The sequence below is a fragment of the Oncorhynchus keta genome, chromosome 1 (assembly GCF_023373465.1).
Source record: "Oncorhynchus keta strain PuntledgeMale-10-30-2019 chromosome 1, Oket_V2, whole genome shotgun sequence".
Classification (NCBI taxonomy): Eukaryota; Metazoa; Chordata; class Actinopteri; order Salmoniformes; family Salmonidae; genus Oncorhynchus; species Oncorhynchus keta.
In genome coordinates this window covers 77,019,683-77,047,243 of record NC_068421.1, presented here as the reverse complement: position 1 = coordinate 77,047,243, position 27,561 = coordinate 77,019,683, and the positions used below count along the sequence as shown (strand labels likewise).

The 27,561-nt window shown below is 42.6% G+C and overlaps 1 protein-coding gene across 1 annotated transcript; it reads right to left on the bottom strand.

Moving 5' to 3' along the window:
- LOC118393294 (desmoglein-2-like) lies at positions 1 to 27,561 on the bottom strand. Its single transcript, XM_035785855.2, has 14 exons — positions 27,394 to 27,561; positions 24,433 to 24,558; positions 21,993 to 22,151; positions 21,723 to 21,864; positions 21,204 to 21,367; positions 20,630 to 20,764; positions 20,109 to 20,294; positions 19,455 to 19,921; positions 19,023 to 19,165; positions 16,230 to 16,451; positions 15,341 to 15,580; positions 12,675 to 12,805; positions 12,201 to 12,518; positions 1 to 3,869 (listed from the first exon to the last, which is right to left on the bottom strand). Exons 1-14 carry the CDS (start codon positions 27,442 to 27,444, stop codon positions 2,847 to 2,849), a joined length of 3,507 nt encoding a protein of 1,168 aa, XP_035641748.2. The 5' UTR covers positions 27,445 to 27,561; the 3' UTR covers positions 1 to 2,846.

The window sequence follows — 27,561 nt, the reverse complement described above, 5'->3', positions numbered from 1 at the left end:
AATAATAAAAGAGGAGCTTTATTGAAGCTGTAACATTTAAAATAATGTCTCTTTTACAAACCAAAATAGAAACATTACTTAAGAGTGAGTGTTCCAGAGACGTTTCAGTAGATAAAAGCCTGATTGGACTGTGACTCATGTCGCTAAGGGATAGCGTACTATAATTGTTATTTATATAATAGACTTGCTTCAAAAGTGTTGTATGTAATTAATGTATCGGACACTCCTAACTTCAGTCTAAATAACCAAAAGGACTTTGATCTCTAAATACAGTTGAGATGAAACATTGGCTCGATGACATTTTATTGATGAAATCTGAGATCAGACAGACCACAAAGACAGTGACTGTGCAGGAGGTCAGTAGTTTGTGTCTTCTTGTGCAATACAGCAATAGTTCTTTATCTCAGTCCTCTCCTTTTTTGCCAAACTTTCTCTGGAACAAACACGGCTAAGAAAAACTGTTTTCAGATATACCCAGCGTTTGACAAAATACATACCAGTGCATTTAATAGAAGAGTAACATAAAATAAACTATACAATGTTCCCCTGGTACTTTGAGAATTATTAGATAGTCTTAGACAAGTGGTAATAATTTCCCCCTCTTCCCATTCTTGTTAAAAACAAAATAGACCCTGATTGGACGAATCCATGTTTAGGTAACAGTCTGAGTGCATACACAAACACAACAAGGTATAAAAAAAGTTACATAAAAATATGAGAATATTTGTACACAAAAACACAAACAACATAAAAATACTACGACCCATCCTTAAGTACTATAACTGATGCAACTACAAGTATAGATTCAATCAAACCTGGATACAATTAAAAGCTTTGGGGCATAGCTATTATACTTTGTTTCAGAATGAGCATCCAACAGTTAAGTGAGAAGAACTGTGTGACAATCGCAGTATTATTACATTGACAAACTCCAACTTCATGTTTTGAGCTTAAGACTGAAAAATGGAAGCACATTCTTCATGCTTCAAGCTCTGAGAACATGCTTGCTGCTTTTAGAAAGTCCAATTAATGACGTATACGTTAAATTCAGATCAAACAAAACCATCAAATAGTTACAATACAAGTAGAGACAAAAAAAGAATAATATCTAAACAAACCTGTCTAATCACTGAAATAACAAACATGGATGTGTATGCCAAAGATGGGTGTAGAATATATAGTTTATAGCTCAGCCACTTCTGTTGTATCTCTTTGCCTATTGGCTGTAGCTCATCCACTTCTGTCCTATGTGAGGCTTGCTCAGAGCCCTGCTCAGCGGGACTAGCAGGTTCCAGGTATAAGTAAACTCACACTAACAGCCAATAGAAAAACAAAAAAGCTTTAGATTTGTTTCGCCTGTAAAGAAGTGCTCAATACTCAATACAGTGCCCCTAATCAAAATCAGGTTGATCCTTGATGCTAATCAACAGAAATTAGGGTTGACCCCAATTATTTGACTGGTCGAATGTTTGGTAGATAGGCTGTTGGTCGACCAAGGTTTTTTTTAGTTGAGCAGTAGAAAAGATATATTTTTATGGCACAGGACATACCTATCTTATTCGCGGCCATCTCAGTGAACTAATCCATTACAGAGGTCACGGGGATGGCACAGTCCAAAAAGAAGGAGCATGTGGCTTCACAATGCACTTCTCTCTCCAGAACACCCTCTCTCCTGCCAATTTGTGCACATTCATTGTTTCATAACTTCATAGTGTGAATAGTTGGCGCCTGATTGTTAGTGTCTATCAATTCCCCATTACATATATCACCAGTAGTACATCCAGTTAATTCCTATAATTTCTAATCTGCAATGTTTTTTTGGTTACTGTAATGTGTGTTAATGCATTCAATATAATATAATTCCAGTATTTTACCTTTGTCATTGTCAGAGTGGTCAAGTTGTTTGCATATGAAAATCATAACTGGCACACAGATCAGTAGAAATAGTAGGATAAATTTGCATTCCACATGAGAAAGTTTGCTAACTCCTTGTGTAGCCTATTCCTGGCAAGTTCAGGACAGTAACATCAGAATTTGCGAAGGCCAGTAGGAGCGGGTGAAGGATGGTAGGAGCGGGAGAAGGATGGTAGGAGCGGGAGAAGGATGGTAGGAGCGGGAGAAGGATGGTAGGGACAGGCACATTCTTTCTTTATCACTAGTTCCCTCTTTAGTCATTTGTGTTAATTTGATCAAACAGTGTGCTTATAGCATCAGACAAGCTCAATGCATATATAGTTGATTAGATCATTATTTTTTATAGTTCATTATTTCAGATGGAAGCTGAATCGCACACATGTACACACTGCATGATAGAACTAAGGTGGGATGCTTTATAGGCCTGGCTGATAGAATTCGCTGTGCAAGCAGACACAAGGTTACATTCTGTAAAATATTCTGAACCTGCACATTTACACTTGCCCACTGCCACATTTTTTAAACAACAATCATTCTAAAACCCACTATACATCTAAGAATGATATGCTTTTCAGGGACAAAAAAATACCCCCATCTTGACCACTTGAATTGAAATCAAAACTTTCAAGGTGGTGACATTTCCAACCATAAATAACTTCAGTGGCATTTAATGTGTCTTGTGTTTATAGTATTATATTATCTGTCGAGACCTTATTTACTGGTGCTCTGGTTGGTCACAACTCTTTTCTCTATCACCGCCTTGCGGGAGGAGGATGCGGGGCCTACGCTGACCTTGCTAGAGAACCCGTTCAATCCTACAATGCCGCTCTGTGAGCCTGCGCTGGACTCTGCGGCTGAGCTCTGCTCTGTGGTGTAGAGGACTCTGTGTGAGCCAGAGAGGCCGTTCCTCTGCATGGACCCCTGGGAGAACCCTAACACCCCTCCCTGGCCTTTCTGCACCCCACTACCTCCGCTGATACCCCCTGTCCCTCCATCACCAGCATGCTCTGTGACCCTGATAAGCCCCCTCGCTGCAGGGAGCTACTCTGCTGCAGCCAGGCCTGACCTCCCTGAAGGACCTGACCCCCTTGTACCAACTGCCCCCCCTGAAGAACTTGCCCTCCCTGAAAAACCTGCCCCCCCTGCAGCATTTGCCCCCCTTGGAACATCTGCCCCCCCTGCATCACCGGCCCATCCACCACCATCATACCCTGAGAACCAGACATGTTCCCCATATGGATCAGGCCTCCCTCTCCCCTGCCAAGCGTGCCTTGAGCCTGGGTACCGGTCACCACCTGTTGCCCTTGCAGCACTAGGCCCTGGGCCGAGCCTGACGGAGGCCCGTTGACCATTATCATGCCCTGTATGTTGGGAACCTGTTGCTCCACTACATAGTGCATCTGCTGCACCACGGGCTGCATCATAGGCTGCATGGTGGTGTAGTACATAGGCTGTTGCTGCAGTAGGAAGGTCTGGCCCTGGCTTCCTCCCACCATGTCCTGCCTCAGAGTAGACAAACGATCTGACTCCCTCACCACAGCCCTCTCAACGTGTGTCACCTGGGCCGGGGCAGGGGGCGGTGCTGGGGCTGGGGCTGGTGCTGAGGCTGGGGCTGGGGCTGGGGCTGGTGCTGAGGCTGGGGCTGGTGCTGGGACCGGGGCGGCGGAAACCAGTCTGGACGCCACATTGGTCGTCACACTGCTGGCTGCTGTTGGCATGGAGATGATGGGTCTGGGTGGCAGAGGCGCAGAGACTTCAGTTTGGAACCTCTCTCCGCGGCACACCTCGGCCAGGGTCTTGAACTTTGGCCCTATGTCATTGAGGAACTGGAGGTCGTTGTCAGATTCCAGAAGGCTGCAGCATCCCACCGAGCCCACAGGAGAGCCCTGGCCCTCGTAGTCATACACCAACATACTGTCCTTCTGGACGTGGTTTTCAGCTGCACAGTGAGCTTTCTGAAAATACAACACAGACCCACACAGACATATGTTACAATACAGACACATCAATTAATTCTACCGCCTGCCACCATTCATTATATCAAATCAAATGTATTTACAGTGCCATGCGAAAGTATTCGGCCCCCTTGAACTTTGCGACCTTTTGCCACATTTCAGGCTTCAAACATAAAGATATAAAACTGTATTTTTTTGTGAAGAATCAACAACAAGTGGGACACAATCATGAAGTGGAACGACATTTATTGGATATTTCAAACTTTTTTAACAAATCAAAAACTGAAAAATTGGGCGTGCAAAATTATTCAGCCCCCTTAAGTTAATACTTTGTAGCGCCACCTTTTGCTGCGATTACAGCTGTAAGTCGCTTGGGGTATGTCTATCAGTTTTGCACATCGAGAGACTGACATTTTTTCCCATTCCTCATTGCAAAACAGCTCGAGCTCAGTGAGGTTGGATGGAGAGCATTTGTGAACAGCAGTTTTCAGTTCTTTCCACAGATTCTCGATTGGATTCAGGTCTGGACTTTGACTTGGCCATTCTAACACCTGGATATGTTTATTTTTGAACCATTCCATTGTAGATTTTGCTTTATGTTTTGGATCATTGTCTTGTTGGAAGATAAATCTCCGTCCCAGTCTCAGGTCAATTGCAGACTCCATCAGGTTTTCTTCCAGAATGGTCCTGTATTTGGCTCCATCCATCTTCCCATCAATTTTAACCATCTTCCCTGTCCCTGCTGAAGAAAAGGAGGCCCAAACCATGATGCTGCCACCACCATGTTTGACAGTGGGGATGGTGTGTTCAGGGTGATGAGCTGTGTTGCTTTTACGCCAAACATAACGTTTTGCATTGTTACCAAAAAGTTCAATTTTGGTTTCATCTGACCAGAGCACCTTCTTCCACATGTTTGGTGTGTCTCCCAGGTGGCTTGTGGCAAACTTTAAACAACACTTTTTCTGGATATCTTTAAGAAATTGCTTTCTTCTTGCCACTCTTCCATAAAGGCCAGATTTGTGCAATATACGACTGATTGGTGTCCTATGGACAGTCTCCCACCTCAGCTGTAGATCTCTGCAGTTCATCCAGAGTGATCATGGGCCTCTTGGCTGCATCTCTGATCATTCTTCTCCTTGGACGGCCAGGTCTTGGTAGATTTGCAGTGGTCTGATACTCCTTCCATTTCAATATTATCGCTTGCACAGTGCTCCTTGGGATGTTTAAAGCTTGGGAAATCTTTTTGTATCCAAATCCGGCTTTAAACTTCTTCACAACAGTATCTCGGACCTGCCTGGTGTGTTCCTTGTTCCTCATGATGCTCTCTGCGCTTTTAACGGACCTCTGAGACTATCACAGTGCAGGTGCATTTATACGGAGACTTGATTACACACAGGTGGATTGTATTTATCATCATTAGTCATTTAGGTCAACATTGGATCATTCAGAGATCCTCACTGAACTTCTGGAGAGAGTTTGCTGCACTGAAAGTAAAGGGGCTGAATAATTTTGCACGCCCAATTTTTCAGTTTTGATTTGTTAAAAAAGTTTTAAATATCCAATAAATGTCGTTCCACTTCATGATTGTGTCCCACTTGTTGTTGATTCTTCACAAAAATATAGTTTTATATCTGTATGTTTGAAGCCTGAAATGTGGCAAAAGGTCGCAAAGTTCAAGGGGGCCGAATACTTTCGCAAAGGCACTGTATATAGCCCTTCTTACATCATCTGATATCTCAAAGTACTGTACAGAAACCCAGCCTAAAACCCCAAACAGCAAGCAATGCAGGTGTAGAAGCAGTGTCCATACATTCAGTGAATATAGATGGGTTAGCTGACAAGGTCACGGAAATTATGTGCCCACTTCAATGGGTCAGAAGTCCATGAGTTGTTGTGATTCTGGATGGCCAGATAGCTACCAACGATGACAAGAAACTGCCATGAGGGGAATCGTAAGTGACTAGTTACAGCTGGTTTCTGATACAATGTCTTGTTTTGAGGTGGTTTTTTTTTCAATTTAAAGTTTTATTAAGTTTTCTTGTTTTTCAATCAACCAACAAAACAAATTCCACATTCACAGATGTGACAGGTTTTAAAAAAGAAAAGGTCAAAAAATAATAATACATTTGAAAAAATAAAAATACAATTAAAATGAATGATAAAGTCAAATAAAAGCATTTATTTTTCTTAATCTATTTGTTTTCCTTGGTGCATATATATATATATATATATATATATATATATATATATACACACACACACACACACACACACACACACACACACACACACACACACACACACACACACACACACACACACACACACACACACACACACACACACACACACGTACTCAAACTAAAAAAAATAAAAATAAATAAATAAACACTTGCAGCAGCACTATCAAGGTTCTTATCAGCTATTTCAAGCATTCGCTGAGACGACGGGCCAATACTTCGTTTTTAGGTTTTACAGTCAGTACCTTACACAACATGTATCTGCGCATTTCCCTTGTCACCCCGTTCACTCTGTCCAGTTTGAAATATAGTTGAATAGTGGAGACCAGAGTCTATCAAACTTGGGCTGTCTCTTGTGGAGGTCATAAGTGAGCTTTTCAAGAGGAAGAAAGTCAACAATCTGGTCAATCCACATTTTAAATGTAGGAGGGGTATTAGAGGTCCACAATAGAAGAATACATTTCTTAGCAAAGTATGTAATAGTCATAAGCAAATTTTCTCTGTCAGGATCAAGAACAAAGTCCTGCTGGGCATTAAGAAGATAGATACACGGGGTCATATCAAACTGTACCTCTAGTATTTTCTGTGCAGCAGTATGTACAGATTGCCAGATTCTGGCAATCTCCCTACAGCTCCAAAATACATGCTTAATATAGGTTCCACTTTCAGAGGTACATCTTTTACAGTTAGGAGACATATCTGTTTTCATTCTATGGAGTCTCAAAGGAGTATAATAAAATTTGTACAAAAATGTGTAATTAGATTCTTTCATTTTTACACTGGTAGAGGAGCAGTATACCCTGTCGCAAACCTCCGCCCATAACTCATCACTGATAGTCAGACCAAGGTCCTTTTCCCAGATTATTTTCAAAGGAGTAAAGGAGGAGCTTCCTTTCTCAGAAAGGAGTCTATAGATGTAAGATATTTAGCCTTTAATGGATTGTGCTGTGACAAGAAGGGTTTCAACTTCATTCAACTGAGTTCTAAACCTCCTCTTGGAGGTAAATGAGGAAATTACATGTCTAATTTGAAGATATAAAAAAAAAAATGGGATCTTGGCACATCGAATTCACTGCAGAGCTCTTGAAAGGATTTCAGTGTAGTGGTTTTCTGATGAAATAGGTCTGAAAAGGTCCTGATTCCTAGAGCATGCCAAAGATTAAAGTTGGCATCCCTCAGGGCTTTTGGCAAGTCTGGGTTGCCTACTATAGGCGAGTGAGAACATATTTGGGAGGAAATGCCCAGGTATTTCTTACAGTCCCTCTACGCTAGTAGGGTGCTGTAAATCACAAAGATTTTGGCTATGTTGCCCACTTCACTAAAGTTATTAATGAATATAATTGAGCTTAAGGGCAATGAACCACAGGATAGGGCTTCTATCTGAATCCACATCGACTCTTGTCTGTTTGTGATCCATGTTAGCATGTTGCGGATTTGGGCAGACCAGTAGTACAATTGAAGGGAGGGAAGGGCAAGACCACCCGTAGATTCAGGTTTCGATAGAGTGGAAAACTTGATCCTAGGTTTTTTATTGCCCCATATAAATTTGGTGATGCTTTGGTTAGTTGTTTTGAAGAAGGAAACTGGGAGATAGCATGGGAGCATCTGAAATAAGTAGTTCAGTCTCGGGAGGACGTTCATACGGATTACATTAATTCTTCCTACTAAGCTAATTGGGAGGGAGATCCAGGTTTGGAGATCGTTTTTGATTCGATCCAGGAGTGGAAGATAATTTTCCTTAAAAAGGCTATTCAGATCTGGTGTTATGAAGATCCCGAGGTATTGAAACCCCTGTGTTTCCCATTGGAAAGGACAAAGTGTCTTCATAGAGCTGGTGAGTGTAATATTGAGAGGGCAGACAGTGGATTTGTTAAAATTGATCTTATAACCTGAAAACTTGCCATACTGAGCAATTGTGTCTAAAATGAGAGGGAGGGATTTCTCAGGGTTGGATATGTAGAGCAAGACATCATCCGCGTAAAGTGAAATCTTGTGCTGCAGGCTGCCTGCAGAAACACCCATAATGCTTGGATTGCTCCTTATCAGCTCTGCCAGAGGCTCCGCCCCCAACAAGTAGAGCAGCGGGGACAGCGAGCACCCTTGTCTTGTGCCCCGTTCCAGAGGGAGTCTGTCAGAGTTCAGTCCATTAGTAGTCACCATGGCATTTGGATGAGAGTATAGTGATTTGATCCATTTAATAAAATTTGGGCCCATATTGAACTTTTCTAAGACTGAAAACAGAAAGCTCCACTCTATCCTGTCAAACGCCTTCTCAGCATCCAGTGAAGCCAGCAGGACAGGGGTCTTCTGTGCGTTTACTTGATCAATAATATCAAAAAGACAGCGAATGTTATCAGAAGAGTACCTGTCTCTAATAAATCCAGTTTGGTCCGCTTTTATTATTTTGGGATGAAGAGTGTTTAGTCTTTTGGCGAGCAATTTGGTAATTATTTTATATTCGAAATCCAACAAGCTTATGGGCCGGAAGGACGAGCAGGATAGGGGTTCCTTGTCCTTTTTTAGCAACACTGTAATGCGAGCTGTGTGCATTGAGTCTGGGGGAACTCCGTTTTTGCAAAAATCCTCCAGCATTGGCATGAAGATAGGGCTGAGCTGGGGCCAAAAAGCTTTGTAGAACTCTCTGGGGAATCCATCTGGGCCTGGGGACTTATTAGGTGGCATGGAGGTAATTGCCTCCAGGATCTCCTCAGGAGTGAAGGGGGAGTTGAGATCTTCTTGGTCGGTCTCTGATAGTTTAGGTAGCGAGATTCCCTCTAGGAAAGAGTGGAGTTCTGCCTCCGTGTGTTTTCTCTCAGAGGTATATAGTTTGCAGTAAAAATCATGAAAAGTTCAATTGATCTTTTTTGGGTCATATGTGACCTCATCCTCTGCTCTTCGGATAGCCATGATTGTACGCTCTGTCTGCTCCTTTTTTAATTGGTAAGCAAGCAATCTACTGGGCCTATTGCTATACTCATGGTATTTCTGTTTAGTAAAGAAAACTTTTTTTTTTTAAATCTCCCGAGTGTCGTCCAAATTCAGTTTGGCTTTGGCTGCTTTAATCCAGGATGTGCTGTCTAGGGATTGTTTATGTATTTTTTCACAGCATTCCAGCTCCCTCTCAAGATCTAGCCTGTGTGCTTCCATTGCTTTTTTCTTAGAGGAAACATATGCAATTAGATGACCTCTTAGTGTGGCTTTAGCAGCGTCCCACATTGTGGCCGGAGAAACAGGAGAATCTTTATTGTCTTGTGTGTAGTTGTCTATCCATGTAGTTACCAATGTATGGAACACGTCATTTGATAGCATGGAGGTGTTGAATTTCCAGCTCTTTGACCTCGGGATGTTTTTGCAGAGATCAAAGCGGAGGTGGACAAAGACGTGATCTGAAAGTGCTATGGGTCCGATTGTACAAGTGGCTGAATTTATGAAACTCTTTGGGATACAAATGTAATCTATACGGGAGTAGGTGTTATGGACATTAGAGTAGTATGTATAGTCCATAGATGAGCTATTAGTCTCTCTCCAGATATCTATCAGTCCCATCTCTTTAGTAAGAGAGTTCAACATCTTTGCAGATCTAGGATTTGTGGTGGGGACTTGAGATGATTTGTCTAGGGTTGGGTTAAGGGTACAATTAAAATCTCCGGCCACCACACCAAAGGAGACACAATGCTCATTGAACAGGGTTATAATTTTTTATATGAAGGCAGGAATTGCCTAGTAATTGGTTGACCATATAGTGACCCAGTTATCAAAATAAATCTCCCCTCCGGATCAGATATGTTTTTGTCAATTATGAATGGAACATTTTTATGAATAAGTATGGCTGTGCCTCTACTGTTTGATTTGAAAGATGAGAAATACACCTGTCCCACCCAAGCTCTGCGGAGTTTGGCATATTCAGCATCACAGAGGTGTGTCTCTTGTAATAGCGCGATGTCTGCTTTTTCCTTTTTAAGAGCACATAGTATCTTTTTTCGTTTTATTGCATGCCCTAGACCATGGCAGTTCCATGTCAATAGATTTAAGGTACTAGTCATCGTCATCGAGCAGTAATCAAACTTTAGTGCAAGTCATCCCTGGGTAAAAGTGGATAGTAATTACAGCTGCGTTTACATAAAAGGAAAATAAATGGTGTACATAAAATAATAATCTCTGAACACCCCAGCCGAGTTCCCAAACAACTCGACACATCCCGTTGGATCTATTACCCCCCGCTCATTCTCAATTCTGTGTTCCGAATAAAACAAAAACCGGGAACAGTTAGCAACGCACAACGTCTCCCTCTCCCCACCAAAGAAATGCCTCATCCTCTCCACCCCGCATTGAGTAAATAACACAGTTGCCCTCGTCCAGACCACAGTAAAAGAGGGGAGAAAAATAAAATCAATAGCCCAGCCTGCATATACCTCCCTCAAGGGACATAGGGAACCCCAAGTAATAATAGCAACAACAAAAACAGGGAAATAAAAGTAGGCTGAAACATTAGTAGGCCTAGGTTAGGCTATACAGCCCATCCCTCTCAGTTAAAGGAAAATAAATATAAATTGGACGGCTATAATGACATTTAAGGGGTGGGTCTCTGGATATCGGCTATATGTCGTCTTACCTCCTTTAGTAATGGCATTAATCGCATTTAGTCATTGGTCTGTTTCTCATTGGCCAGGATTGTCTTTCAAAAAACGTTTTGCCTCTTCGGGAGTTTTGAAGTGTCGCAAGGCTCCTTGGTGAAGAATCCTGAGCTCGTTTGGGTATTTTGAATCCCCTGAAGATGCCTCGGTCAATGGAGTATTTCTTCACTTCGTCAAATTCTCAGCGCTTTCGGCGTATTCCAGCTGACAGGTCCTGGTGTAAAGCGAGTTTGGCGTTTCCCACTGTGATGGTGTTGTTTTTCGCCGCCTGTAGGACTCGTTCCTTGTCAGTGAATCTCAGGAAACGTATGGTGATTGGGCGCGGTGGTTGTCTGGCTGCTGGTGGGGGCCTCAGTGCTCGGTGAGCTCTCTCGAGTTCTATGGGCCTGTCGGTGGACAGGTGGAGCCACTCGGGACGTTTGTCTTGCAGGTAGTGGATCAGTGGCATGTTTCCCTCTTATTTTTCGCCCAGATTGAATAGAACACAATTATTCCTTCGCCCCCTGTTTTCCAGGTCCTCTGTTTTCTCTTCCAGATGCTCGATTTTCTTTTTAGCATATGCTATTGTTTCCATGGCATCTGTCAATAAGTTTTCCATGGATAGGATTCGCCCCTCTGCCTCGTCCAGGCGCCCCGCGTTTATGGTTATCTTGTTGTTGATGTCAGGCAAAGCGTTTTCCAGGATTGTCACCTTACCCCTATCGCACTGAGCTGAGAGTTAATGGCATCTAATTTAGTATTTAGTTCTGTACGTTGGGATCTCAACTCAGAAAGGATGTCTTCGACAGAGTGCGAGGTTGGCATTCGTTGTGCCTCGTGGGGGAGTGGGTTCTCTTGCTCCTGGCTAATGGCGCTAGTTTTTTCTGAAGCTAGCTTCTTCTTGGAGGCCTTTTCCGTCGCTAATACTCGAGTCCGGGTAAAAATGTCACCTGTAGTGTCACCTTTTGTAGCTGCCATTACTTTTTCTTACTAAAGCTAAATGAGTTTGAACTTGGAGTGGAGGTAAGATTAGGAATTGGAAACTACTTGTGCGGAGCTCTTAGTTCATGCGGCCATCTCGTTCAAGGGTCACGTGATCCCATCGTTTTGAGGTGTTTTGACTGATTTCATGTCAATGCTAATATGGCAAAAAATACGCTAGCTTGCTAACCAACAACGGCAATGATGTATTTGACAGACATCAAGTGCTCATTGTGCAAATGTATTTATGTTTTCAATAAACATTTGGAGATTAAATATAGTTTACATATTGTCAACAATCTAACCCAACCCCGTCTGTTTTGCCCCATAATTGCGCATTTGTCGGTTTTGTTGCTATACAACCAACCAGGGACAGTTAAACCAGTTAAATATACACACAACCATTAATATATGGACACTGTATTTCTATGTGTGCTCTCTACTCTATGTTGATTCACAATCTACTGACCTGACAGATCTATTTTCTGCCTCCTTACCTGAGAGTAGTACTCCTCCAGGTAGTGATCAGGCAGGGCGATGCCTTCATAGGCTCCTCCTCCTTCTCTGCTCTCATACTCAGAATAAAAGCCCCCTCCATTCCCATGGCCGATTATCTCTCCTCCATTATTATATCCAATATCCATAAGGCCGTCTGATTGGTAGAATCCACCACCCATCGTGGATGAGGAGTTCTGGAACTGACCACCACCTATCATTAGCCCCGCCCCTCCGGCCGTTGCTGCAATGGTTCCCGCATTGACCATTTTGACCCTTCCTGTGTCGACCTGAACTGGTGTGTTCAGCAGAGGTACTTCCTGTAAGAGGTCAGGGGTCAGAGGGTTAAAAAAAATATTGCTGTGACATCTTGGACCATTAACCCCAACGAGAAACATACTACCATAGTGGAATCATTCACACAAAAGATGATCTGTGACCCCGCATGCACACACACCCTTCTTTCCCCTTCTTACAGTGTTCTCCCCCTGTCCCTCAGTGTGGTAGGATATAAGTTGTGCCTTGGCGTCAAAGGGCATCTCAGTGAAGCCCCCAGGAAGACCTCCGGCACCCCCACACGTACAGAACAACAGCAGGAGAGGGATTACTGTGGAGACAGAACCATGAGGGGGGTTAGACAAAACATAAGAGTTGCAGCTTCAATTAAAAACTGAGCTATGACAGAGCTATGACCTGCCATTATACGGCATAAGCAAGAAAGCAAGAGTAGGGCTGATGTTGACTATACAGTGAGCTCCAAAAGTATTGGGACAGCGATACATGTTTTGTTGTTTTGCCTCTGTACTCCAGCACTATAGATTTGACGGGTGAACTGTTTAGAAATTTTAGCACTTTTTGACCAAAGCCCACCCATTTTAGGGGACCAAAAGTATTGGGACAAATTGACTTATGTTTATTAAAGTAGTAAAAAGTTATGTATTTGGGGGTCCCATATTCATAGCACGCAATGACTACAACAAGCTTGTGACTCTACACATTATTGGATGCATTTTCTGTTTGTTTTGGTTGCGTTTCAGATTATTTTGTGCCCAATAGAAATTAATGGTGAATAATGTATTGTGTTATTTTGGAGTAAATTAAACTAGAATATGTTTCTAAACACTTCTCTATTAATGTGGATACTACCATGATTACGGATAATCCTGAATTAATTGTGAATAATGATGAGTGAGAAAGCTACTGCGGCATAAATATCATTCCCCCCCAAAAATGCTAACCTCCCCTGTAATTGTAATGGTGCGAGGTTAGCATGTCTTGGGGGTATGATATTTGTGAGTCTATAACTTACTAACTCATAATTATTCATGATTCATTTAGGATGAGCCATAATTACAGCCTGGTCTCATAGACTGAGCCGTAATCACAGCCTGGTCTCATAGACTGAGCCGTAATCACAGCCTGGTCTCATAGACTGAGCCGTAATCACAGCCTGGTCTCATAGACTGAGCCGTAATCACAGCCTGGTCTCATAGACTGAGCCGTAATCACAGCCTGGTCTCATAGACTAAGCCGTAATCACAGCCTGGTCTCATAGACTGAGCCGTAATCACAGCCTGGTCTCATAGACTGAGCCGTAATCACAGCCTGGTCTCATAGACTAAGCCGTAATCACAGCCTGGTCTCATAGACTGAGCCGTAATCACAGCCTGGTCTCATAGACTAAGCCGTAATCACAGCCTGGTCTCATAGACTAAGCCGTAATCACAGCCTGGTCTCATAGACTAAGCCGTAATCACAGCCTGGTCTCATAGACTGAGCCGTAATCACAGCCTGGTCTCATAGACTGAGCCGTAATCACAGCCTGGTCTCATAGACTAAGCCGTAATCACAGCCTGGTCTCATAGACTGAGACGTAATCACAGCCTGGTCTCATAGACTAAGCCGTAATCACAGCCTGGTCTCATAGACTAAGCCGTAATCACAGCCTGGTCTCATAGACTGAGCCGTAATCACAGCCTGGTCTCATAGACTGAGCCGTAATCACAGCCTGGTCTCATACATTTACATTTACATTTAAGTCATTTAGCAGACGCTCTTATCCAGAGCGACTTACAAATTGGTGCATACACCTTATGACAACCAGTGGAACAGCCACTTGCATCTAAATCTTGTTGGGGGTGAGAAGGGGGGTGAGAAGGATTACTTACCCTTACTTACCCTATCCTAGGTATTCCTTGAAGAGGTGGGGTTTCAGGTGTCTCCGCCTGGTCTCATAGACTGAGACGTAATCACAGCCTGGTCTCATAGACTAAGCCGTAATCAATTTGTGCACAAAATTTGAGATAAATACTTTTCTGGGATCTTGTATTTCAGCTCATGAAACATGGGACCAACACTTTACATGTTGCGTTTATATTTTTGATCAGTATATTTCAGGTGTCGACTCAGACTTGCTCTGACATAAATATCAATCAAGTTTAGGCAATGATGTTTGATTAGGCATTCTGTAGGAAATTCAGTCTTAAATGGCTCAATAGATGACTTAGTGATATGGCTCACTTGTCTCCTCAACTAAAACTGGGATTGTTTAAAGACAGATCAGTTCAGAGCTGTGTGATAGAGGAGGGACTATGGGAAGAGTTTAGTGTACCAGCCATAGAGATAGATAGAGGATTCATCATGGATCTGACACATTTTAGCATGGACATTGCCATTGAGGGCTTCCACCATGCTTTGGCCATTATAAAGTAGTCAAATGGGTGGGGATTCCTATGGGCTGCAGCTTCAATGGCGCTGCCCATGCTGTCACAGACGCTATAATGGCACAGATATAAAGATGAGTCACCTATCTATCTCTATGGTACCAGAATATTTAAGAGGATCGGCCTGGCTGAGCAGGGCTCTAAGCAGAATTACTGCTTAGTAAGAATTATCTTCTCATTATATGATCAAGATCAGTGAATCTGCGTCTTGCTCAGGCAATCCCCATCCCCTCGATGACTAACTCTAGCTCTAACCATGTCACAATGATGACTTTGATTTTCTCACTATTGTAGACATTGATGAACCCAGTTGGTCAAAAGATTTGTCCTGAAAATATGCAATACATTTCCCTTGTTTCACTGCAAATCCTGAATGCGTTCTGCCTTTTTTTCCTTCTAGATGATGACATCATACTCACGCAGTAGCGTCAGCAGACCCAGGAAGAGCAGTCCAATTGCTGCAGGCCCTAGAACTGCCCCAGTAGAGCCCTTAACTCCTCGCGTCGCGCATGCCTTCCCTTTGTCCGCACACGTGCAGACATCTACCTTTAGCTTCTGCAAGTCAGGACACGCGTGCCCCTGCTGGTCGCGGATCTCCATGGCAACTGCATAGGAGCCCGGCCACAAATCCTTTTGGGACCTCAGGATGGTTGAGGTGTCTGTAAGGTCAGAGGTTAGACACAAACACAGTCAGACATGAGACAGGTTGTCAGATAGTATATCTATCTTTCCTTCCTCATCTCCAGACAAGGAAATAGGCAAGTCTGTCAAATCAAATCTAATTGTATTGGTCACATACACGTGATTAGCAGATGTTATTGCGGGTGTAGCGAAATGCTTGTGCTTCTAGCTCCGACAGTGCAGTAATATCTAACAAGTAATATCTAACAAATTACACAACATATACCCAATACACACAAATCTAAGTAGGAATGAATTAAGACTATACATATATGGAACGAGTGATATAAGAGCGGAACGGACTAACATACAGTAGAACAGCATAGAAAACAGTATAGACATGAGATGCGTAATGCCAAATATGTAAACATTAAGTCATTTAGATACCGTAGAATAGTATAGAATACAGTAAAAACATATGAGATGAGTAATGCAAGATATGTAAACGTTATTAAGTGACTAAGATACAGTAGAATAGTATATAATACAGTATATGTGATATGATTGGCTATGCTACCACTCAGTGTAGCTCTTCTTGTTTTCTAGACTAAATAATCCTAATGGTTTTATTGTGTGCTATCATCATCTTATTCCCTCAGTAGGAACTCCATTCTCCAGGCCTCTCACCGTTTAGGTGCTCGACCACCCACACTCCCTCTGTTCCCTCTGGGATGATGGTGAAGGTGAAGGGGGCTCCGTTGGGGAACACATCCTTGTCCACTGCAGTCACGGTAATAGCATCGGCTGTCATACACATGGTCTGAACTTTACTAGTAAGCGTGGGGCAGTGGTCGTTCAAGTCCTCTACTTGGATGGCTACCGTACCCGTGGCTGTCTTAGAGGGCATGTCTGAACAGGAAAAGAGTGCAACAATCAATCAGTCAGTCAGTTAATCAATCAATCAATCAATCAAATGTTGGCGCACGTGCACTCAAGTCACATTGGAGGTGAGGCTTGTTACAGACAAGCATGTGACACACTGTATTGGCCAGGGAATGCAGAGTGAAATCGAAGACTATGTCAATAAATGCACAGTCTACAATAAATATGCCATTGAGCAACAGAGAGAGACGATGATGTCCCATGAGTTACCAATGTGCCCCTGGCAGATAGTAGGTCTAGACCTATTCCAGCACAGTGGCAAAGACTTTCTGCTGGTAGTCGATCATTATTCAGACTTCTGGGAGATTGACCTCCTCCCTGACCTCTCAACAGAGACAACGATCAAACGCTGCAAGTCTCAGTTTGCCAGCTATGGCCAGCCAGATTTCAGATAATGGACCCCAATTCTCTGGATTTGAGTTCCCGAAAATTCGCTGCAGAAGGGGAATTCGAGCACATCACGTCATCGCCACGACACCCAAAAGCTAATGGGAAGGCGGAGTCGGCGGTCAAAATCACAAATAACTTCTGCAAAAAAGCTCTGTGAGAGGGCAAGGATGCCTGGAAAGCAATCCTGCAGTGACGCAATACCCCAACAGAAGGCATGGATAGCAGCCCGGCCCAGCACCTCATGGCACGGCGCTTAAAAGCAACTCTGCCAGTAGCCAACACTCTCCTGGAGCCCTGTGTGGTGACAGACGTGCCACTGAAGCTACGTCACAGAAGACACGTCTCCAAGTTCATCTACGACAAATCAGCAAAAGACTTACCTGAGCTCAGGGTGGGTGAAACAGTGAGGATGAAGTCACCACCAGGGGACCAGACAGGCCCCTGTAGACTTGAATCCTGTGTACAGAAAGTTGCACCATGCTCCTACTTGGTCGAAGTGAATGGATCACAGGGTTGACCTTCGGATTGCTGAGCCAGCACCTACTCAGAACCCTGATGGTCATAGGGGTCGCATGACAAAGGACGAAACCCCAGCAAGTCACATGGGGCCTGAGGCACTGGGCGAAGAGCCAGGGGATCACAGGTTGGCCGCGCCCATCAATACTCCCCTTAGACAGTCAGGTGACACGCCTGTGCGGGAACACGCAGTCCTCGCAGACACCCCCTTTCTTTTCATGCGGCGGGCATCTGTCCCAGCCACCAAAAATACTTCATCAGTAGGTTTCCCATTAGGGATTGTTGACAGACAGAGATATAAAACATGTGGGAAAAGTGAAGAGATGTGTGAAGTTGAAACCTGAAAAAAAACCTAAAATGTTCATGTTGGAAATTATTACTAGGTTTGTTTTGTTAGTGAATTGACAGCTCCTGTCCTATTTTATAAAAGGGAAGATGTTATGGGTGTAAGATGGCACAGTGATGCCACCTGTAAATGTTAATTACTGCAACTTCAGTGTTTTTACCGGTGTGCTTGAGATACCCGGATGTATTGCAATGTCCTGAACAAGACTGGTTACTCGCCTCAATTCCTCTGTCTCATCTTTCAACATTAAAATATTTAACACTTCTAGAATATTGTAATATATTGCTAATTACTAGCTAGCTAGATAATGCGTGTTTAATTTGTTTTCTTGCTGCCTTTAAATATCCCATAGCCAAATGTGTCTGTGGCGCAAGAAAACATTAATGGTTACAAAAGTATCCATTAGTCTCAAGACAAGGGTTTAGCTGTCCTAAAGTTAAGTACATTTCCAAGAAGGAAACCTAAAACATTATGTTTTTCTTAGGAAGAAACATAGGGAAAAAATTAAGAATATTTCCAATAACTTTATTGAGGAATAGCAACTTTGCTGAACTTTCTTCACAAGTCTATAGTTAAGGAAAAAAATGGCAGTTAAGAAGGTTTTGTGAATCAGGCCCCATTACTGCACATCAGATCTAGTGCCAGTCTGTTTGTGCTATCATGTCACCTCCTTGTCACTCATTGTCATGCCAAACATCACATGAAATATTTGGCTTGACAAAGACAGCAATGGAGTTTACAAGAGCACAAACAGATCTGGGAACAGGCTACATCCGGTCAGCCTTGATGTATGGATTACGGAGTATGAGCAGAATACAAGGCTATAAGGAGACAGGAGTGTACTCTTCTCTATTTTCAGTGCTTAGCAGAGCCACAGAACATGGATAGTGTTACAAGTTAGGATTCAGGCTCAGGGGTTATATAGACTGATGTTATATAATCTTGTGCTATGTAGAATAGATTGTAATAAGAGATCATGTCATTTCATTCAGAAATGCAACAGAAGGCTATAGACGAACTAGTTCAACTTGAGTTATTCCTGTTATGCAACATATGTCCTATACAAAGGTAGCAGATGTGATGAGGTAGCCCTCTGTGCAGCTTCAAATCAGTGTCACGCTCGGGCAAAGATGGAATTTCATATTGCGCTAACTGTTAAGATTGTGGTTTCTCCCATGGGAGACCCAGGTTCAGATCCTTCCCTTGGCACATTGACATTCAATATACTGTAGGGTGTTGTGTGTCAAGTCTAAGAAGTTAACTGCCAAGAGGCTGAACTAGCTTACCTTGGGTCATGCAGAGAACTTTGGCGTAGTATGTCCCGTTGACCAGGAACTTGGACTCTCTGTCAGGCATCTTATTGAGTTTAATATCCCCAGTCAACTCATCAACGGTCAGCCAGTTGTCTGGGTCAGAGCCCTTAGCATACCTACATCAGGAAAAACAGGGATAGTGGAAAATGTTTTGGTATATGAACTTATGCATATCGGATAGGGTTTGTGTATTTGAGCTCAACAGATCAGACTAGGTATTGCCGTGTGTGTGTGTGTGTGTGCTTATTTTACCTTTATTTAACTAGGCAAGACAGTTAAGAACAAATTCCTATTTTCAATGACGGCCTAGGAACAGTGGGTTAACTTTTGGTTACTAGTCCAACTCTCTAACCACTAGAGTGTGTGTGTGTGAGAGAGAGAGAGAGAGAGAGAGACACTACAGACCTGACGTTCTGTGCAGGCATTAGTGTGTCTCCGTCGATGGCATGGTAGGAACCGATCACCTTGTTGATGTTGAAGTCTCCCCCTTCTGAGATGGGGATAGCCTTGACCTTGGGGTCAAACCGTGGCCCCTCTGGCTGGTTCTTCACAGCGATCTTCACTGGGTAGGTCTTCATAGGTTTCCCTGTAGAACCTCCACCACCAAACCACGATCCTCCACCTCCTCCTCCACTGCCTCCTCCTCCTCCACCGCTTCCTCCACTGCTGCCTCCTCCACTGCCTCCTCCACTGCTGCCTCCACTGCCTCCACTACCGCCTCCTCCTCCTGTCCCACTTCCTCCTCCTCCTCCTCCTCCTCCTCCTGTCCCACTTCCTCCTCCACCTCCTCCTCCTTCGCCATTATAAGGTGGAGCCTGGTTAGCTACGGCTATTCCCAGCTCAAGGTGTTTGACGTCTTCATAGTCTACAGCCTAATGGATGGAAGAAACAAAAAGGCACATGTAAACAAATGGATCTGGCACTTGTCTTTCATTTCAGCAGAAAAAGAAAGGAGAAAATGTGTGTGTAAGTGTGTGAATGCATCTGTATGTGTGTGTGTGTGTACACAGTATATCTGTGAATGTATGACTGTGCAGTGTGATAGAGCTCATGCCGTACCTTCTTGAGTATCAGAACTCCCTCGTTGGTCTTGGGGTCTGTCTCAATGCTGAAGTAGCCAGCCTCGTTTCCCTTGACGATTTCAAACTGAGCCGCCCAGTTAGGAGTGTTCTCCATGTCCATGTCCTCCGCTTTGAACCTCATCACCTCCATGTTCTCTGTGTTCTCCTCAATACTGCCCTCATACTGCAGAACCACACAAAGAGTATCAGACACTACATCAGCCTCTAGTGTCCTAATACTATACAGAGGAGGAGTAATATTATCCTGGTCCCAGAACTGTGTATGTGCTAGTCAACACCTCTGACTAGCATAACTAGTTAACATTGTCTTCCGACAGATGGTGCCATTCCAAAGCAATGCATTGCCATGAACAGTGCATATGGAGTCATCATCTGACGTGAGACAATGAAACAATTATATTATACAGATCTAGGATCAGGCTGGGGTATGCTGTTGGGAGTGTTTTCTAAAGTACATACAGATCTGGGATCAGACTGATGGAGTAATGTTCTAGATACCTCATCTTTCTCCAGAGTGGGAGGATTGTCGTTCACATCCTTGATGTTGACTCTAAAGGTTCCGGTGCCGGTGTTGCCCTCTGGTCTACCGTATAGATCTGTACCTTTCACTGTCAGCATGTACCAGTCCTGCACCTAGAAAACAAAAGAGATTCAAATATATATATATATGTATATATATATATATATATATATAAAAACTGAGTGTCTAATAACAATCTGTCTATTTGAAAACAGCGTGCATGCGGCCGGGAAGTCCTTGTCCCATCGCGCTCTAGCGACTCCTGTGGCACATATATGCACGGTAGCCACGGGTGCGGTGTTTCCTCTGACACATCAGTGCGGCTGGCTTACGGGTTAAGCGAGCAGTGTGTCAAGAAGCAGTGCGGCTTGGCGGGGTTATGTTTTGGAGGACGCACAGCTCTTGACCTTCGCCTCTCCCTAGTCCGTACGGGAGTTGCAGTGAAGGGACAAGACTCTAACTACCAATTGGATATCACGAAAATGGGGTAAAAAAAGACAAAATAAATAGAAAGAAAAAATAAATAAAGATGGGTGACTATGCTGTATGTACCTCTCTGTCCAGTGTGGGCTTTTTTACTTTCAGTACTCCATCCTTGGTGATGTGGAACATGCTCTCTCCTGGAGGCTCCTGTTTAATTATGGTGTAGGCAATCTTAGAGTTCTCATTCCCTGGTTCGTCAGCGTCTGTTGCAGTCAATGTCATGATGGACGTGTCTACAGACACAGAAAAAAAACTGTCATCAACACTAATATCTCTATTAATGTTCATCAAATAACATCGCCCCAGGACATTTAAAAAACATTCATGGGATGTTGTCATGTTATCATTCATTAAACTTGGCAACCCAGAATGAAAATCTTGCACCAGCTACTGGATTATTAGTTACGTTGTCTGTCCATTAGAGATTATGCTGTCATTAGCTAGAACACACAATGGGATTGCATTGGCACATTCCCATTTTCTCGGGGGAGTTGTAAACATTTTACATTAGAATAATTTAGCAGACACTCTTAAACAGAGCAACCCACTTTTCTAGGGGAAGTTATTGATTTATTGCCAAACACTTACCTGTTGGGCTGAGCTCGTACACCTCTCCTGGGTTAATATCACCGAAAATAGGAGGGTTATCATTTTGATCCACAACTTGGATCCTCAAATCAATGTTCTTTTCTGCGTCAATGCCATTAGTGAACTTAGCGGTACCTGACAACTGAAGAGAAAAAAACCATCATCATATCTATCTATAAATCAACCAAAGGACATCATACATTGCGGCAGTACTAATACACCTGTGCTATATCTTCAGTAATTTGGCTCTGCTGTAGGTGTGATACTCACATTGTACATGGCGATAGTCTCCCGGTCCAGGATACCAGTGATGCTTACAAAGCCGGTGTCAGGGTTCACTATGAACAGGTGGTAGGGGATGTTAGAAGCTCCCACCCCAGTTAGAGAGTACTGTACATTACCAGTCCCATCGTCTGAATCTGACCGGATCTGAAACACAGACAGACAGATAGAGGAGTGAGTCGACACAAACACAAAATACAACAAACATGACAGCAAGATTAACATTGCTAGAGACGAGAGACACATATTTAAAGAGTTGGATCAATGTGGTTTCCGCATTATAGTGCATTTACAGTACCAGTCAAAAGTTTAGACACACCTACTCATTCAAGGGTTTTTTATTTTTACTATTTTCTACATTGTAGAATAATAGTGAAGACATCAAAACTATGAAATAACACATGGAATCATGTAGTAACCAAAAAAGTGTTAAACAAATCAAAATATATTTTATATTTGAGATTCTTCAAAGTAGCCACCCTTCGCCTTAATGACAGCTTTGCACAATCTTGGCATTTTCTCAACCAGCTTCACCTGGAATGCTTTTCCAATAGTCTTTAAGGAGTTCCCACATATGCTGAGCACTTCTTGCTGTTCCATCACTCTGTGGTCCAACTCATACCGAACCATCTCAGTTGGGTAGAAGTCCGGTGATTGTGGAGGCAAGGTCCTCTGTTGCAGCATTCCATCACTCTCTTTGTTGGTCAAATATCCCTTACACAGCCTGGTGGTGTGTTGGGTCATTGTCCTGTTGAAAAACAAATGATAGCCCCACTAAGCGCAAACCAGATGGGATGGCGTATCGCTGCAGAATGCTGTGGTAGCCATGCTGGTTCAGTGTGCCTTGAATTCTAAATGAATCCCTGACAGTGTCACCAGCAGAGGACCCCCACACCAGCACACCTCCTCCTCCATGCTTCATGGTGGGAACCACACATGCAGATATCATCCGTTTACCTACTCTGCGTCTCACAAAGACACGGCGGTAGGAACCAAAAACCTAAAATTTGGACTCATCAGACCAAAGGACAGATTTCCACCGGTCTAATGTCCATTGCTCGTGTTTCTTGGCCCAAGCAAGTCTCTTCTTATTGGTGTTGTTTTGTAGTTGTTTCTTTGCAGGAATTTGACCATGAAGGCCTGATTCACGCAGTCTCCTCTGAACTCTGTGAAGCATTTATTTGGGCTGCAATTTCCAATTTCTTAGTCTGGTAACTCTAATGAATTTATCCTCTCCAGAGGTTACTCTGGGTCTTTCTTTCCTGTGGCGGTCCTCATGAGAGCCAGTTTCATCATAGTGCTTGATGGTTTTTGTGACTGCACTTGAGGAAACTTTCATAGTTCTTGACATTTTCCAGATTGACTGACCTTCACGTCATAAAGTAATGATGGACTGTTGTTTCTCTTTGCTTACTTGAGCTGTTCTTGCCATAATATGGGCTATCTTCTGTATACCACCCCTACCTTGTCACAACACAACTGATTGGCTCAAACGGACTAAGAAGAAAATAAATTCCACAAATTAACTTTTAACAAGGCACACCTGTTAATTGAAATGCATTCCAGGTGACTACCTCATGAAGCTGGTTGAGAGAATGCCAAGAGTGTGCAAAGCTGTCATCAAGGCAAAGGGTGGCTACTTTGAAGAATCTATAATATTAAATACTTTTAGATTTGTTTAAAACTTTTTTGGTTACTACATGATTTCATATGTGTTATTTCATAGTGTTTTTTACAATGTAGAAAATTGTTAAAAAATAAAGAAAATCCCTTGAATAAGTCATTTTTTAAATTTAACCAGTTAAGTTGACTGAGAACACATTCTCATTTACAGCAATGACCTGGGGAATAGTTACAGGAGAGAGTGGATGAATAAGCCAATTGTAAGCAGGGGGATGATTAAGTGGCCATGATGGTATTATGGGCCAGAATGGGAATTTAGCCAAGACACCAGGGTTAACACACCTACTCTTACAATAAGTGCCATGGGATCTTTAGTGACCACAGAAGGTCAGGACACCCATTTAACATCCCATCCACAAGACAGCATCCCTACACAGGGCAATGTCCCCAATCACTGCCCTGGGATTTTTTTGGTTATACCAGAGGAAATAGTGCCTCCTACTGGCCCCCCAACACCACTTCCAGCAGCATATGATCTCCCATCTAGGGACTGACTAGGACCAACCCTGCTTATCTTCAGGAGCAAGCCAGCAGTGGGATGCAGGGTGGTATGCTGCTAGGTGTGTTCAAACTTTTGACTGGTACTATACCATGTTAGCTCCCCATTAATATTATGTAAGGAAAATCTAAAAAAATAACTGAATATCTAGAATTAGAACAAAATTCTAAATTCTAAAAGTTGGCTTAACTCTCTAAATATATGGCTCTTCTAGCGACCAATTGCACCTCCGTCATGTGGCATTACCTTGGCGATAAACTCTTTCTTGGTGTAGTCTACATTTTCATCTAGTTTCTGGGGAGGGATGATCCATTCCCTCTTGTGTCTCCTTAGCCCAGCGGAATGACGTGCCTCCACCACAGACACTAAAACCTGCTTTCACAAAACAAAATACATCACTGGTTACTTCCATGGATAAGAGTGACAAAGCATTAGCAGAATCCCCCATCCTCTCACCCACCCCATCCACTATCAATGTGTCTGGAACATATTAACTGATTGCTCCTCCTTCTCAAGTTCTCATAACTCAGTCAGATCTTCCAAATGGTAAAAACCTGGCAGAGTTATACTTTATGGTGAGTGATTGTGCACACCCCATGTTTTTCAGAGGTGGAGAGAGAGAAAAAAAGATAATGCAAGTAATACTCTCTCTCTTTATGTTTCTCTAGATCAGTGTATCTCAATTCCCAGTCCATGGACTGGGATAGGAGCCTGGCATATTTTGTTTTTAACCTGGCAGTCAACAATTTTATCTCCCATTTTAGTTTGGGGTCCTGGTATAGGAAGAGCCATTGTTGTATGTCCCTCTCCTGTAGTGAGTTACTCTTTGATCTGTCATTCAAACACTCAGGTTCCATGAGTTTACTGTGACTTGTAATGAACCTAAACCAGAACTTAAACCTGTTATGATACAGTGTACATCCTAAACCCACTTAAGTGCTGAGGCATAACTGTGAAAGCAGTGAGACCGTGCCAAGCCTACTGCAGACCCACCCAGCCAACCACTCCTAAGTAAAGAATAGTTATTGTAGCTCGCAAGGAGGAGTTTGAACCTGTATGTAATAGTGGGTGAGCACGTGAGAACAAAAGATGAATCAGGACTGGCAAAAAAACACATGCCAAATGGCATCCTATTCCCTATATAGTGCACTACTTTTGACCAGAGCCCTACGTGAGTCCTATAGGCCTGGTCAAAAGTAGTGCACTAAATAGGGAATAGGGTGCGATTTGGGATGCATTAACATGTTTGACAAATAGCCCTGTGGATGGAATGACCAACTAGCTTTGACAGCCAGGTCATCGTCAACATGAAACTGTTGTCACTTGTTACCACAGCCATAAAGTCATAATTATGGCTAAACCCTGCGTATTTCTACAATTGATGTTCTTCAAACCTGATTTCAAACTTAACCATAAACCTAATATTAACCACAGAGTAAATTATTGACTTTTTACAATATAGACAGGCCTAGCATATTTTGACTTTGTGCTTGTGGTAATTAGTAACAACCACATGAAGTCAATTTCATGCCCTTTAAAGAACATTTGAGTGAATGCTGTAGAAATACTATTTTCTATCATGTACAAGGTTAGGCTAGTTCCGCTATATCTCTCAGCTGTGATCCGCAGCCATGATACACACCCAAAACCCACTGGGCACACACTGGTTGAATCAACATCGTTTCCACGTCATTTCAATTAAATTACGTTGAACAATAGTGGAAAAGACGTTTAATTGACGTTTGTGCCCAGTGGGACAGTTCTGCAAGGTTGCAACTAGTTACCACAGCCACAAAGTCATAAACTCCTACTTATTTCTTCAATTTATTTCTTAAAATGTTATTTTAAACCTAACCTTAACCACACTGCTAACCTTATGCCGAACCATAACCTTAAATTCAGACCAAAAAGCATTTATTTGTTTTCAGGTACTCTTACGATAGGCCTATAGCCAATTTTGGTGGAAACCGTTCTGTGGATGCCATTTTCAAAATGTATTGTAGGAGGCCTTATTCATATTTCAAAACCCATTTCAAGCAGTGCTCTCAAAATGAAAGGGATTCTTTCTCACTGTCACGAGTGAGAGCAATGTTACCATGACACCTGTGTATATGCAAATAACAAAACTTTGGACATTTTCTCCTTTTTATGGTGGTTCTGGCTCGACCAGAGGGTTATAACTAAATAACATGTCAGTCCTACGTGACCCCCAAGTAAAGGTCATGGGCTCTTGATTGACTGGGTTATATGCCTAACCACCTGAAATGTGTGGCCTAAAGATTATAAGCCTACTGTCAATATTCGTTAGAAAAGTGACACATCATTATTTTGTAATCTCAGAAAAATAATAATTGTATAGACCTACAGAAAGAATGGGTGCGTTTGTGGACCGTCATATTCCCTTTGATAGTCAATGAGTTGTGCGCACTTGTCTCGCGCATATTTGACCGGTAGGCAGTAACCTTTTATACAATTTATAAAAGTGTTTATTACACAACTCCTGTTTGTATTTTTAATAACGGCCCACTCTGGGAGCGAGATGAGACTGCTTATGACTTATAAACTGAAAAGGCAAGGAATATAAATGTATTTAACAACTAGCTATGCTACCAGTAGCCTACTACAGCCAAACATATCCGTACGGTTATGAGTGTCAGAACGCCCATGTCGGAACGACCAAAAAACGAATACCAACAAGAAAAGTGTCAAATTGCCAGTGTTGGGTAGTAATTAAATTACATTTTGCAGTAGTAGTGTTAGATGAACTAAATTCAAATATTGGTAGTGTTTTCAGTAGGTCTAGTAAATTTGGCATGTACCGTGTAATTTAGCTACTGAAACTAACTAACGTTACACACTATTTGTTTAGCAAAGAATAAAAACATTTCGACATCAGACCTGCCTATAGCCTAATTCTCACTTGAAACATAGTTTTTGTGTTTAATATGATAAATTACAGATTATGTTATCATCTAACTACATAGGGATCTGTTCATGCAATTTGTATTATATGACATTTCAAATGTAGATAGATAGTAACTTTAGACTATGTGTTTCTTAAGGGTAGCTTTAGTTTAGCTTAACTTCTTCCAGTGTGACGTAGTTGGTAGCGCGTAAACTATATTTTCCAAGTAATTTAGCTTCCCCAACACAAAAAATATATATAATCCAAAAACAACGCCGGTAACGTCAAATAAGATAACTCACCGTGAATATAAGTAGCAAAAAAGCAGCGGCGGGCAAAGAACCCCGATTCATGACCGGAAGAATGTCCCAAAATCCAAACACCTGTGCTATAATCCGAGCTATATCCACAAGCGAGTCCTCGACGTTATAATAGTGGACGTGGGTGAGAGACTTCTTTCAGTGCACTGT